Source organism: Mus caroli, unplaced genomic scaffold (assembly GCF_978045245.1).
Source record: "Mus caroli unplaced genomic scaffold, Mus_caroli_1 scaffold_2, whole genome shotgun sequence".
Lineage (NCBI taxonomy): Eukaryota > Metazoa > Chordata > Mammalia > Rodentia > Muridae > Mus > Mus caroli.
Window position 1 is genome coordinate 148,315,713 of NW_028227257.1, and position 15,240 is coordinate 148,330,952.

At 51.6% G+C, this 15,240-nt stretch overlaps 1 protein-coding gene across 3 annotated transcripts; it reads right to left on the bottom strand.

Moving 5' to 3' along the window:
• Nucleotides 1–506: 506 nt before the first annotated feature.
• Nucleotides 507–14,930, bottom strand: St6galnac6 (ST6 N-acetylgalactosaminide alpha-2,6-sialyltransferase 6). Of its 3 annotated transcripts, none has more exons than XM_085835021.1 (7): nt 14,658–14,772; nt 13,669–13,723; nt 12,434–12,524; nt 8,813–8,992; nt 6,224–6,630; nt 2,676–2,783; nt 507–1,964 (listed from the first exon to the last, which is right to left on the bottom strand). In XM_085835021.1, exons 2-7 carry the CDS (start codon nt 13,692–13,694, stop codon nt 1,718–1,720), a joined length of 1,059 nt encoding a protein of 352 aa, XP_085691147.1. In that variant the 5' UTR covers nt 13,695–13,723; nt 14,658–14,772; the 3' UTR covers nt 507–1,717. The 3 variants fall into 3 exon arrangements, with proteins under 3 accessions (XP_085691147.1, XP_021010711.1, XP_029329961.1); XM_021155052.2 differs by having other exon boundaries at nt 507–1,968; XM_029474101.2 differs by lacking the exons at nt 12,434–12,524; nt 13,669–13,723 and having other exon boundaries at nt 507–1,968; nt 14,658–14,930.
• Between the last annotated feature and the right edge of the window lie 310 nt (nt 14,931–15,240).

Here is a 15,240-nt window from a genome sequence, read left to right on the forward strand (position 1 = left end):
CCTGCCTGTCTAACTAAACAGCCCTTGTGCTAAGAGGCCAGCGGCTATTTATACAACCTGCCAAACTCACTCTACCTAGAAGGATGTTTTCCTGCCCTCAGGGCCTAGGTCCCAAGTGTTGACTTTTGGTCCCAGACTGGCTCTTTCCCTACATCCCTTCCCCTTCCTCTTTAGCCGCAGATGCAAGGCATCAACTTCTTTCAGCTTGTCAGAATTCCCCCTAGAACCCTGGTATCCTTCCCTCCCCAGACAGAACTCAGGCTGCTTGAGAGCAGGCATCTGCCCACTGTGGTCTCAGAGACAATAACCCTTGCTCAACATCACATATCACACCACATCTATCCAGTCTGGACCCAAGACTCTCCAGGCAGCTAAAACAGAAATCTGACACCCCCTCTTGCAAGCTCCGAACCCAAAGGCTGCAGCATGGTCCTTACGATACTCCCAACTGGGAGAGGGGCACAAGCAAAGAGTTCAGACTACAGACACAGGACACTGAGTTGGGCTTAGGCGTGTTTATTTCTGTATAAATCATTACAAAACCAGATCTGGGGCTGTCACTGCCCAACCCCCATTACCTTGCTGTGCAGGGCTCACTGCTGGCTAGTCCCCCCCAACCCCCAGTCCACAGCCTTTCTGGAAGCCCTTCCCTTGCAGGCTGTGGAAGAATGGGGGTCACCCACACCCACACCCAGTCCTGCCCTTAATAAAGTGCTTAAGCAAGGGACAGAACCCAGTCCCCATCTCTAGTCTCATCCCAAACTTGGGGGAGGATACTTCTCCCCAAAGCCCTCAGCATTTCCAGACAAAAACTTCACGAAGCCCTGGTGTGGCTGAGATACCCCTTCCTCAGTCCCAAAGGCTCCTTCGGGCAGCAGGGAATGCTCTCCTGCTGGAGGGTAGGAAGAGATGCCTGGCCTTTCTAGAGCCAGGCTAACGGCAGCTGGAGTGAGGGGCTAGAGAAACAGCTTCATGTTTGCCCCATTTCTGTCAGGATCCCCCAACCATGGGGGGCACTTGCACAAAAATACCCTAAAGTTTCTAGAAGGAGGCAGGGAAGGGTACCCCAGGCTCCCCATCCCCAGGGAGCTGAGTCCCCCAGTGAGGAATGGTAGCTGAGGAATTTACACTTAAGTATAACGGAGAGTGAGGGTCTCCACATACGGAGCTATGATGTCATCACAGCATACCAGAAAGACAAGAGGGTCTGTTCAAGGTCACTCAGGAAGAAACCGGGAACTGGACACCGCCTCCTACCTCCTAGGCTTCCCTACCACTCCTAGAACTCCACAAATCCTTTGGCCTGGCCTCCTGGCAGCCCCTCCCCCATACAGTAGCTCTGATTCTGGCAACTGTGGAGTAAACACCAAGTCCTCAGATCCTTAGGACAGGACCTCATTGTCCCAGCTAAGGAGGGAGTGATTTGGGGGCCCATTCCTGGGGCTCTGAAGCAAAGCCTTATGGGAAAAAACATGTCCTAAGCTTCAGATTGACTCAGAAAGACCCCTATACCCTGATAGACTACGCTCAGACCCTGACTAGACGAGAAAGACCCCCTGACACCCGATTAAACCATACAGAATTCCAAATCCCTGATTGGCCAAGAGATAACCCCAGCCCCGATTGGCTGGAGGAAAAAAAAACCCTCATCAAGGCCCTGATTTGATTGGCTGGGAAATACTCCAGCCAGCCTGAACTGGCTGGAAGATGGCCATGGTTAAATGGCTGGGCCCAGAGCCACTTCGTTTGCATCTGTCCGAGATCGGTGGACAGGATGGCTAGGTCCAGGAGGGGTGGGAGAAGGTGATACCGTAGAGTTGGGCCCAGGACGAGAAGACCTTCTTCTCGGTGATGAAGCGGTGGTGATTGCCCTTCCGGCTGTGCTCGTTCTGGATGTAGGTGACACACTCGTCCGGCCCCTTGGGTTCATAGTAGTGGTATGGCATGCGCTGCAGGCGGGGCCGCTGGCTGGGCATAGCAAACGGGGAGTCAGGGACAGGAGGACAAGGTGGATGCCTGTTAGGGGTCTTTTCTATCCCTCACCTGCTCCAGAGCCTCAGTGGGGTCAATCTCTGCTCTTCCCTGAGCCTCAGTTTCCCTATCTATAAATATATGGGCATATTATATACATGCGTGTGTGTGTGTGTGTGTGTGTGTGTGTGTGTGTATTAGGTTTTCAAAACCATTCAGTTTCCTTTAAACAAAATGTAACCTTTTTCTTTTCTCTACAGAGCAGCAGTGGAGGCTGGGGGTGAGGCAGTGGTTAAGAACTGGGGGCTGGGAAGCCTGGTACCCTGATAGCTTTTGAGACCTTAGGTCCCCTCATTAATACCTTCTCGATTCGTTTGCACTCAGGAAATGGGGGTGGTGGTGGTGCTGCAGCATTGTGTGAGGACTAATGAGGCAGGAGATGATGCTCGCTGCAAAGGTCAGCATTCGGCAGAACACAGCTAGCACCCCATGGCTCTCCATCCGGTTATTACCAACAAACTCAACTCAGCTTGGAGTGGAAGCCCCTGGGGCAGCTCCAAGAAGCCCACCTCTGCAGATCAGCATGAATACCATTCCACAGAGGCCCTCAGAGATACCCCACCCATGTCTCCAAACCTCCCGGCTCCACCCTGTAGTCAGGAACTGGGCACGGTCCCCAGGGGACAGTGGCCAGGGGAGCTCACCTGCAGTAGTCAGGAGGGACCATGCCATACACGTGCACATGGTCACACAATTCCACCGCAATCACCATGGTAAACCAGCCCGTGCTCAACCAGGAATGGGACTTTTCCCTGGGGGCAGAGAGGAGTCACAATGAAGGAACAATCAGGCGGGGTGGGGAGCAGGCAAGGAGGAACGAATGGTCAACCCCATGGAGGTTCCCAGCTCTACCCACCCACCGTCTGTTCAGGCTCTGCCTCTATATCAGACACTGGTGTACTACCCACTGTGGGGGCACTCATGCTGGCAAACGGGAGGGCACAGAGGAAACAGGGCATGAACTCAAGAGGCTAACTAAACAGGGCAGGCTGGGAACCTGACCATAAAGCTTGTTAGCTGCAGCTGTTCCTCCCCTGGGACAAAACTCCTGTGTGGCTACAAGTCAGAGAAGATGATTCGGTGATGAACACAGAGCAAGGCATGAAGAACAGCCAAGACCCTGGGGCTACAGCAGCCACCAGGCCTGGTGACTTAGGAAGCACTTGATATGTGTCTGAGCAGTGCTGTCACATTTGCACTGGAGTCCTTGGGTAGTGTGAAAAGCAGAATGCAGAATTTAATGTTGATTACATCTTTCCAAAAAAATATATGTATGCATATGCGTGTGTGCATATATAAAAATATATATTGTTGTTTTACTTTACATTTTACTCATTTGTTTTGAGTCAGGATCTTTCTCTGCAGTGCTGGCTGTCCTGTAATTCATGCCTTGTGTATGTCTGTGTGCATACACCATATGAATGCAGTGCTCACAAGTGCCAGCAGAGGGCATCAGATCACCTGGAAATGGAGTTACAGGTTGCTGTGAGCCAGCCGTCTGTCTCAGGTCCTCTGGAAGAGTGCAGGTGCCCCTAACCACTGAACCATCTCTCCACCCCTTACACCTTAAATTGGAAGTGTTTTGCATGTATTTGGTGGAAAGTGGCTCTTTTGAGACATTTACAAGGAAATGTAAAGTCTGACAAGTCAGTTAAAGAAAACAAAGATGACAAGAGTTGCCAAAGACCAGAAGAAAGGAAATGACTGCATTCCCTTATGGATGCAAAGGAGTCCACAGGTAACTGTATCTCTATCTCTACCTCTATCTCTGTCTCTATCTGTGCATTCACTTACAGATGCTAAAGGAGGAGTCCACAGATATCTCTATCTCTATCTCTGCATTCCCTTACAGATGCTAAAGGAGGTGTCCACCGATAACAACGTACATCAATCTGATATCCTACATGAAAGGGTCCGACTCCTTCAAACCTGGGGACTACCTAAGATAAGCAAGGTTGGCTGCACATTCTGCAAGTAGAACATTAAAGATGCTGCATCAGCAATCCTGGAGCACAGGGATGCAGCTCTAATGAAAGAATGTGTGCTTAGAATGCTTTGGGCCCTGACTCCCACCCCTAGAACTAAAAACTAAAACAACTAAACTAAACATCTTCTAGAAAGGGGAGGCTTGAGGCCCAGACAGTTTCAGCAGCGAACTCTACCCAAGACTTAAAGAAACAAATTCTGCACAATCGCACACACAAAACAGAAGCAGGGCGCTCTTCAATGTGTGACCCTGATGCTCAAACCAAGAAAGAACAACTACAGCAAAACCAGCCCGGGGTGAAACCCTAGCCAGTGCAATGGGCAGGAGCAAGGAAAAGACAGAGATTGGGAAGGAAGAAAGGAAACTGTATCTACAGAGAACATGACTATTAATATGTGAAAAACATCACAAAGAATCTACAAAAATCTAGAACTAGTGAGTTTAACAGTCAACAAACAAAAAACTCTTTTTTTTTTTTTTTTTTTTTTTTTTACAAATTCCACACTTCCAATAGACTGGGGAGGGGGCTCAGTGGGTGACACACTGTGCAAGTGCTATGTTATCAGACTCTCAGTATCCACCTGAGTCCCAGGTAGGCACGGTGCCCATCTGTAATTCAAGTGCAGAGTGTGGGGACAAACGGGATACCTAGAAAACTGGCTTGCTAGCCTAGCCAGAGCAGTGAGCTCTGGGTTCAAGGGAGAGCGTCTGCCTCAGCATATAAAACAGAGAGTGATTCAGGAAGACATCTGACCTCAGCTTGGGCACTCTATACATATGTGTGCACATCTGCACACATGCACACTGGGACACGCCCACACATACATACACACAGGAAAAATAAACTAACAACAAATAGCTGTGAGCCAAAAACTAAAATTAAAAAGTATCACTTGACAGCCAGGGCTATCAGAGAAACCCTGTCTCAAAAAACCAAAACCAAAAACAAACAAACAAAAAAAAGTATCACTTGTAATAGCTACAAATCTTTAAAAATAATTAGGTGTAAAAGGAGGCTGGAGAGATGGTTCAGTGGTTAAGGGCACTTACTGCTCTTCCAGGAAACCTGGGATCACTTCCCAGCACCTATATGGTAGCTCACAGCTGCCTGGAACTCCAGTTCCAGGAGGCAGAACACCCTTTTCTGACCTCGTAAGGCACCGGGTATGCATGTGGTACAGAGATACATGCAGGCAAAAGGCTCATACACAGTGTCAAAAAAAAAAAAAGAAGGTATAACACTCCCACCACATGTATAGAAGCTGTAGGTTGAACATTTTTTTGTTTGTTTGTTTTGTTTTATTTTGTTTTGTTTTTCGAGACAGGGTTACTCTGTGTAGCCCTAGCTGTCCTGGAACTCACTCTGTAGACCAGGCTGGCCTTGAACTCAGAAATCCATCTGCCTCTGCCTCCCAAGTGCTGGGATTAAAGGCGTGCACCACCACTGCACGGCAAACATATTTTAAAATAACATTAAATTTAAATGTACCTACTATTATTATTTTGTCTGCTTTTTGACATAGCTACCATAAAACTGTAAATTACATGTGGCCCACATTGTGTTTATATAGGAGGGACGACTAGGCTTCTAGGGTTGAGTCAGAGAAGAGCATGTTAGGAAAGTTGTTTCCTAAGAACAGACCATGCTGGAAGCAAGGCATGCTGGGAATAGTCTTTAATGCCACATTAAGTGCGGCATTTTGGGAAAGAAGTACCACCTAAACAATGGTTCTCAACCTGTGGGCCATGACCTCTTTGGGGTCAAATGACTTCACAGGAGTCACGGATGGGATATCCTGCATATCAGATGTTCCGATTACGATTCATGACAGTAGCAAATTACAGTTATGAAGTAGCAACAAAAGTAATTTTATGGCTGCGGGGGTGGGGAGGTCACCACAACAATGAGGAACTTTATGTGTTAAAGGGCTGTAGTATTAGGAAGGCTGAGAACCACAGACTTAGGAACGGATTTAACACAGAGCATTCTGGGAGCCCCTGTTCCCTTGGAGTGGAGCATGCTGGGAGGGGAGAAGGGGGCGTGCTGAGGCCACGGCCAACACCCTGAAGGTGACCCACGTTAAGAGATGAAGAGAGCTGGGGGAACCTGACCAGAGGGTGGCAAGAAGTGACTAGAGCCTCAACAGTGCATGCTGGGCGCATCAGGCCAGGGATGACCGCAGTGGGCAGGCGGGAGGCTGGTACCTGTCCTTGCCCGTCTCACCCCGGAAGAGGTCGTCAAACTGCTGCATGCGGGCGGGAGAGACGGCGTAGGCCTCCATGTTCGGGAACATGAGGCCCGCCCGCTGGATGACGCGCAGGAGGCTGCCCTGGGGCTTCTGCATCTTGTTTGGGGGTCCCCAGAAGATGAACACCGTCTCAGGGGTCCGGTTGACAAATTCCTGGGGCTTCCGCAGCACACGGAACACACTGGAATGGGCCACTACGCGGAAGGTGGTTTTGTTTCCGACGTCGGCCGAGTAGCCAGAGGTGGGAGCATCGTTCATGCGGATGGTGCACTCAGCCCGCTCAATCTCAGGGCCCAGTTTGGTGCCCAGTAGGTGGCTGGAGCTGGTGATGATCACACACTGGTTGCACCGGGACGGCAGCGTCTGTGGGGCAAGGAGGGACACTATCAGGGATGCTCTATGCAGGGTCCTGTGCGCTACACAGCCAGGCTGGGAGCCGTTGCAATCTTTCAAAACACATTAATTTAGGTTCTGCAGATATTCCTAACTAGCTAGGAACAGAGCTAAGGACACACACACACACACACACACACACACACACACGCAGCAGAGGCTCTAGAGATCCCACCCCTTCTTGAGGCAGTTATGGACGCTGGGGGAGTGGCTGAAGGAGGGAGAGACTGACGAAGAGAAGACAAGGGGGGAGTGAGATCATCGAACTACATTATATGTATCATAAAGATGTTGTAGCCGGGCGTGGTGGCGCACAGCCTTTAATCCCAGCACTCGGGAGGCAGAGGCAGGCAGATTTCTGAGTTCGAGGCCAGCCTGGTCTACAGAGTGAGTTCCAGGACAGCCAGGGCCACAGAGAAACCCTGTCTCAGAAAACCAAAAAAAAAAAAAAAAAGTCGTAAGAAAGCCATTATAGGAGTGGATGGGGGAGGGGAGGTGACAGGGAGGGATGGGGGAGAGGTAGCAAGAGATCAATCTGTTAAGTAAATAACTTAAAAAAAGAAAATAAAAGAAACCCATTAATTAATATATGCTAATAAAAAACTAAAAAACAAAACAAGAAAGAAGCTTAAGTTGGGGAAACAGACAGCGCAATATACACTAGGAAAAAGCATGGTGGGCGGGGAATGAAGAGTTGGGACGTCTTCAGAACTGTCTGTAGAGTCACATCTGAAGAACAAGTTACCACTTAGGGAAACCTGTTCCAGGCCAGAAGACCAGCAAGTGCAAAGACATGGGGTAGCACACTGAGAAACAGGAGACAGACTGGAATCCAGCCCTGTGCAGAGAACGCTTCCTCCAAACACACCAAGCCTACATACAAATTCTCCATAGCCTCCAACAAGCTCCAACTCTGGAGACACAGCTCCTCTACCTCGTCTTCTAGCCATCAGGCGGAGAGAAGTGACAAGCCAGACTCAGACGTCCTCACCTTCAAACCACCCACACTCAGCGGTTCCACTTTCTCCCCTTCTCTCCCATCCCTCGTAACACCTATTACGGGTCCTTTGCCAGGGAGGGTGTGCCCAGAGCCAACGGTCCTCCACTAAATACACAAAGCCTCTGACAGCCTGCATGTGTGAATCTCACAGGTACCCAGGGCAAAGAGAGGTCCCCAGAGATGACATGGTTAGCCAATCGGTCCATAGAGGTCAGAATGCTGAATCCTAACTATTAGACTCCAGTCGTTCACCTTTCTGAGTAACTGCACCCCAGCATGGGCTAGGAGTCTTGGACCCTCCCATGCCTGTGGTTTTAGCCGTGATCACCTCATCTCTTCTACAGAGAAAACAGCACGGCTCAGCTGTCACTCGACACAAGGCAACCAGTATCGTTCCTGATTTTGTTTCTCCAGAACCTCAGCGGTCTCCTCCCAAGCTTATTGGGTGTGTCCCCAGAGAGCCATGAAAACCAGAAGTCTAACTCAGAAGATGAATATTGTTTTGAGACAGGGAAGAATCTGTGTAGCTCTGGCTATCTGAAACTTACTCGTAGACCAGGCTGGCCTCGAACTCACAAAGATCCGCCTGCCTCTGCCTCCCAAGTGCTGGAATTAAAGGTGTGCGCCACCACGCCCAGCCAGAAGATTTTTTTTTTTTTTCAGAATTACATGTGCAAGTGTGCATGTGTGTTTGAGGGGGAGGCATGCCACCACACACACACGTGTGGAGGCCAGAGGACAGCTTGCTGCAGTCAGTCTTTTCCTTCCACTATTGGGTTCCAGAGATTGACCTAACTCAGGTCATCAGGCTTGGCAACAAACATCTTTACCTACTGAACTATCTCACTGGACCAAAACATGAAACTTTTAACACTAGGTAGGATCCTAGAGAGAACGAAGGCCTGCTACAGAACACTTGTCCAAGATCCCACCCTGAGCAAAGGGCTATAATCTTAACTCATGGGCCTCATCCGTCCTCTCCTCTAAGGAGGCATATGGGTATTGGAAAGAAGAGTTGGGAGGCGGGGCTATCAGGGGTCAGGGAACGCCCTGAGAGTTTGGGGCGGGGCTATCAGTGTTCGGGGAACGCCCTGAGAGTTGGGAGGCGGGGCTATCAGTGTTCGGGGAACGCCCCACAGGAGTTGCTCAAACCTTGTTGCCGAGGATAGGGAAGTAGGCGCTGGAGAAACTCCACTTCTTGAGGTTAACTGGCCGACGTGTGCGGCCCCGCAGGGAGCCGTAGTGGAAGACCTCGTTGGCACTGTTGGAGCTGTAGAGGATGAGGATGGTGATGAGGGCAAAGAGGATCACAAACACTGCTGACCGCTGCTCCTGGAGAAGGAAGAGGCCATTGTGGGTCCAGGCACACACAAGAGGCTCAGTGCCTCAGCTGCCCACAGCCCAGCATGCCCCAGACACCACGTCCTCACCTGGCAGTCACCCCTACCATGCTCTTTTATTTGCAAAGGATTGAGCCTAGGGCCTCACGAGGCAATTAACCTCTCATCTTAACCTCTTCTTAACCTCCATTTTTTTTTTCTGTATCTTAACCTCTTAACCAATTAACTCTCTTTCCAGTCCAGTCATGTTGCTGCTGCCCCTTCAGTTTAGACCTGTACTGAGTGCTAGAGCTGGGTCTATCTCAATCCCAGGCGCCTGGCTGAGGCCCGCAGAAGGTTCTCAAGAAGAGAGGCCAACATGGTGTCACACACTTAACACCCCCACCCCCCACCCCCAGGGCTCTGGAGGCTGGGGCCTGAGAATTGCTGTAAGTTTAACGTTAGCCTGGGCTACAGGGTACAGGAAATGAGTGTCTGAGAAGGCTTTGCTGGACTGAATTGGGTGACGAGGTTCCCTAGGGGATGCCTAGACACAGGATGGGGGAAGGGACATCCAAATGCAAGTTCATGTCTTCCCCTAATAGTAACTCCCCATGAGTTGTCAGTGTACAGCTGGCTCAACACACTTTTGGGTTCTGGAGACTCAACAAAGAAGCATCAACAGTGTCGTCAGGCCTATAACGGTTGTACCAGCACTGAACATTTATAGGCTTCTTACCTTGTTATTAGTTCCTAACTTTGTGATTGATTGATTGATTGATTTTAAGAAAGTGTCTCACACAGCCCAGACCATCTCCAACTCACTGTGTAAGAAAAGTTGGCTCTGATCTACTGATCCTCTGGCCCCCACTCCTAAATGCTGGGATGGCAAGTCTGTGCCCCTACATCAGCAGCTTCTGCTGCATACACTGAATTAGGCATTATAGGTTATCTAGAGGTGGTAAACTATAGAGAGCATTGCCTGGGTTATATGCAGTGACTAAGCCATCCCGTGAGAAGAACTTGAGATTACATCCTTGGATTTCTGTTTTCTCGGAAATCCTGGAAGCAACCTCTTATAAATACGAAGGAATTTGTCACTTCTCGCTCCATGTTCCTGTGTTTTGCCTGCTTGGTGAAAATGGATCTGGGCTCTTTTAAGTATTTTCCCTCGCCAAAGCGTTTTAAGGTTTCTCGGTAGAGGGCGCTGGAGAGACACTGAAGGAATATCAACAAACTGGGCAGGACCCCCTAAGTTCCTTTAGGGGTCTGAGACCCCCAGATTATGGGGACCACAGATTATGTGAAGCGCAGCTCCTCCAGGGCATTCAACTACAGCTAGCCCTCAGAAGCTATAACTTCCCCTTTAAAAGGCCGTGTAGTAGAAGGCGAGTGGGCTACAGCTGTACTGTCTCCCGCGGGGCTTGTGGTTCCGCCCATGGGGCGGGGCCTACACCAGGTCCTTAAACCCACTCACTGCAAGTAGAAACACTGGAAGGGAGAAAAGGCTTCTAGCACACGCAGTCTGCTCAGCGACATCCCAGCTGAGCAACAAGTGCAGGACCGAGTGTGTCAATTGTCTCCTCTCAGCGGAAACAGCTCGCTGGGAGCTGAGGGCCTTGGTCTCGTCCACTATTACTACAGTATCATAATCAAAACCTCAAACTTCAACGCACAGGTCCCACTAAATGCTTTTAGCATTTCTGCATCACCAAAATTCAGAAAGACCCAGTCTAGGAGCTGGGGGTGTGTTCAGTTGTTAAGAGCGCTCAACTAGCATTCGGGAAGCCCTGGTTTTGAGTCCCAACATTACATAAACTAGGCACGGGAGGAAAGGGCTCAAGTCCCAGCACTCAGAAGGTGGAGGCCGGAGAATCAGGAGTTCTAGGTCATAAGACCAGCCTGGTATCTACCTGACCTAGCACACACAATTTTTTTTAACCATGACAAATTAGAGAGCTGCTTATTTCCTTCTGGTTGTTTGTTTTTTGAGATAAGTCTCTCCACTTGGCCCTGGCTGTCCTAAAATTCATTATGTAGACTAGGAACGTCCAGAGATCTACCCATCTCAGCCTCCGGGAGTGCTGGGACTCCGTGCACTTGACATCATGCCCGCCTGCCTCACAACCATTTCTTAATTGTTCCAGTTCCTGTTGCTCCATGCCCTGCTGCCATTGAGAATTCTGTACTGAACTATCCCTGTCAAAGGACTGTGCTGCCCTCCTAGACTCAGGTTACCACAAGCATCTCACACTCTGCCATGAAGCCTGTGGAAAGGTTTTGGGGGGGTCATACACATAGTAGGTGCTCAGAAAATAGGAACAGCCGGGCAATGGTGGCACATGCCTTTAATCCCAGCACTTGGGAGGCAAAGACAGGCAGATTTCTGAGTTTGAGGCCAGCCTGGTCTACAGAGTGAACTCCAGGACAGCCAGGGCTACACAGAGAAACCCTGCCTGGAACAAAACAAAACAGCCCAACAAAACAACAACAAGAAAGAAAGAAAGAAAGAAAGAAAGAAAGAAAGAAAGAAAGAAAGAAAGAAAGAAAGAAAGAAAGAGAAAGGGGCTGGTGAGATGGCTCAGTGGGTAAGAGCACCCGACTGCTCTTCCGAAGGTCCAAAGTTCAAATCCCAGCAACCACATGGTGGCTCACAACCATCCGTAATGAGATCTGACTCCCTCTTCTGGAGTGTCTGAAGACAGCTACAGTGTACTTATATATAATAAAAATAAATAAATCTTAAAAAAAAAAAACCAAAATCCTCTTCTTAAAAAAAAAAAAGAAAGAAAAAGAAAGGAAGGAAGGAAAGAAGAAAGAAAGAAAGAAAGAAAGAAAGAAAGAAAGAAAGAAAGAAAGAAAGAAAGAAAGAAAGAAAGAAAACAGGAACAAGGGGCTGGTGAGATGGCTCAGTGGCTAAGAGCACCCGACTGCTCTTCCGAAGGTCAGGAGTTCGGATCCCAGCAACCACATGGTGGCTCACAACCATCCGTAACGAGATCTGGCGCCCTCTTCTGGACTGTCTGAAGACAGCTACAGTGTACTTACATATAATAAATAAATCTTAAAAAAAAAAAAAAAGAAAAAGAAAACAGGAACAAATACATGATGGGGATTCAGGTACTCTGACTTTGAACATGGCCATTCCCCCAAGGCCCCTGTTCACTTCCCCATCCCATTTCCTGCACAGCACTCCCCAGACCATTCACAGCCAATGCTTTACCACTGATACATAAGCCAAGCTTTTGGACATCAAAGAGGACCTTGGGCCCAGAGAGAGGCGAGAGTGCACTCACTCAGTGGCTGAAGCAGAGTTTGAACCCAGACCTCCTGGGAACCCACTCTCCTGTGTGGGCTGGTGTGAAGACGCCAAAGCCTGGGCAGGTTAAAAGGAGTCCGTTTCACAGACGGTTGTGCGAGCAGCTCAAACTGGGGTGAGAAACGAAGGACTTACTTTGTTGCTACTCATCTCTTTCCGGCGTCTGCTGAAGGGTAGAGGCCAGCGTCCGGCAGGTGGCCCGGGGGGCAAGGTTGTGGGGTCACACCTGCAAGCCACCAGAAAGGGTTACGGCCGGAGGCCCTCCCCTGGATGCCGCTGGATCTCAGGTCGCAGGTCACGCCTCTACCCAACAGCTCTCCCAAGTTTAAGGCTCAGGGCTGTTTCTGTTTTGTCCTGGTTCCCACTCATACTTCAAGCAGAGATGGTCCAAAAGTTTCCTAGGTCCTGACAACCTCCTCACAAGCCTTTGAATCCCAGGGCTCAGTGAATTCGGTCATTGGTCAGTGTGATCTTGGGGTCAAGCGCAAGCCTTCCTGTTGGGCCCAGCTGTGTGCCTCACTCTATAACCCTCCCTTCCCTCCCACCACCTTCCCTCCCACCTTCTACACTTTCAAGCCCCAACCTGTAAGCATGCCATAAGAGGGCATCCAGCCCACTTCCTCTGGCAGTTACAGCCCCAAAACGCAAAAGAGGGCTGGCATAGAGAGGAAGAAAACTAGGCTGGATCCTCAAAGGGGATCCCCAGATCAGAGCGTGCGCTCCCCGGGGAGCCTCTCGGCTCCGGTCACTATCTCCGCCCCCTGACCTAGCTGCGGTTTACTCCTACTCCAGGAATAGCTTGAAACCTCCAGGCTAGAGTGCCATACACTCACCCCGCTCCTGATTGGCTAGTCCTGGCTCCTCCCATTGCCAGGCATGTCCCCGCCCCGTGGCAGCTCCCACTACAATCCCCAGGCTTCATGGTTCCCCTGGGCCATCCCAGTATCTCCAGTCACAGAGACCCCAGACTTCTGTCTGTTCCCCAACGGGCAGTTCAGGAAACAGGCTTAATGGAAGGGAGGCGTGGCTTGTCCGTGGACTCAAACCGTTAGGTCAGAAGACAGGAGGCCAGAAACCTAGAGTCGCCCCCATTAACCCTGACACCTCCAGCATTCAAAGCGCCCCTGGGTCTGGCCACAGCTCCCAGACAGACCTCGGTCTTACTACCCTGTCTTGCGCATGCCCCGTGCTCCAGACACTTGGAGCACTCCAGGTCCCAGGCCCACGCCCCACTTTCCCACCTTTGCCTGAGCAGTGCCCTCAGCCAGGACTACGGTTCCCCTGGTCAGCCCCGTCACGGTCCTGCTCTGAGAACGCCATGGTCAGAACAGCGTATCAGGTGCCAGTGCGAATGTCGGGTCCACACTTACTGGCTGGGGGGCCTCGAGCAAGCCATGTGACCTCTCTGAGCCTCAGTTTCCTCATCTGTGAAATGGGAATAAGAACTGGTAACTCCTGGGGCGACTGGAAAGATGCATGCATTTGTGAAAAGGAGAGCCGAGAGCTTGAAAGTATTATATCAGAAATCCTAAGCCTTCGAGTTACTCCGTTCAATGCCCGCCCCTGCACAAGCCTGTCCCAGAAGCAATCCTCCCCCTCTTGACCCCAAGCCGGGGACTTCCCTTATATTACGAAACATGCTCCGGAGCTACGCAAAGCATCGCCTGCCTACACACTCTTCAAGGCAACGCCTGGTAGGTGCTCTTGCTCCCCATTTCACAGATGAGGAGCCTGAGGGATCAGAGAGGCAACGCGCCTCGCAGGGCGCAGGAGCAAGCGGGGGAGCGGGGGGGGGGACCTTGTAGCGTTTGTTTACAGGGCGGAGCCTGAAAGGGTCTCCCGGGAGGGTCCCCTTGTAGCCTGTGCGTGCGCCAGACATCTAGTTCGGCTCGGAGTGGCCAGGCCTGGTGGGGAGCTGCTGACTCCGCTGGGGAGGTGGCAGCCCAGAAGCCTAGACTCAGCCCCGAGGCTGGACCTGCGGAGGCTGAGCTCTGGGCTGAGGGTGAGGGCCGCACCCTGAGCTCGCTCTGGGGCTTCTCCAGGTGACGGGAGCTGGGTACCCCCGAGTGCCTCGTGAGAGGCTCAGCCCCGCGCCCCATCTTCTGCCGCTGCACCCTGGGGTCAAGCATCCTATCCTGACCCCGGCTCTGCAGGGGAGGGGTGCGGGGCCGCGGCAGGGTCGCCCCATCTCCAACACGAGAGGCCCAAAGAACCCCGCTAGATCTCGGGGTGCAGTTAGCAAGCAGAGTGGGTCTCGGGGAGCCCTGGGACTCCCCCTTCTCAGCGGCTCCCCACTGCCGAGGCGCAAGCACAAGCCCCCTCCCGCTCTGCTGCCCGCCCCCGCGCAGCACCGGCTCACCTCCGCCGGGGAGCGCCCGGCCCCCCGCGGCCCCCGCACCCCGTCACATGGCGCCGGGAGCCGAGAACCGGGGTCCGCGCCGCTCTGGCCGCCCAGGCCCCGCCGCAGCTCCGGCCCGCCGGGTCCTAGCGCCGGCGCTCGCAGACCCGTTAGGGCCGGGCGAGAGGGCGGAGCCTCTGGCTGCGGATGACCCCGCCCCAGGGAGGTGCCAGAGAGGAGAGATGCTCTCCCACAGCACCCTTGTGCCCCGCGCCCCATCCCGAATCTCGTCCATTTCTCTCTCTCCAAATGGACACCAGGACCTCGGATGGGGAATCCGAAACGCGGAGATCACTGGGTTCGAACTCTGGTCATTAATTACCTGGACTCCCCTTCCTAGAGACCCAGTAACCATCCCCTGGGCAGCCTGGTACTTCATCTCCTTATCTCCGGAAAATGGAGAGAGCAAGGTTTGAAAACGTAGCTTTTGGTGGGCCTGGTAGCTTAGAGGCCTGCACCCTACTTAGGAGATAGAAGAGGGCAGAAGACTGTTGCAAGTTCAAGGCCAGCCTGATAGACATAGTGAGTACCGGGCTGGCCAGGG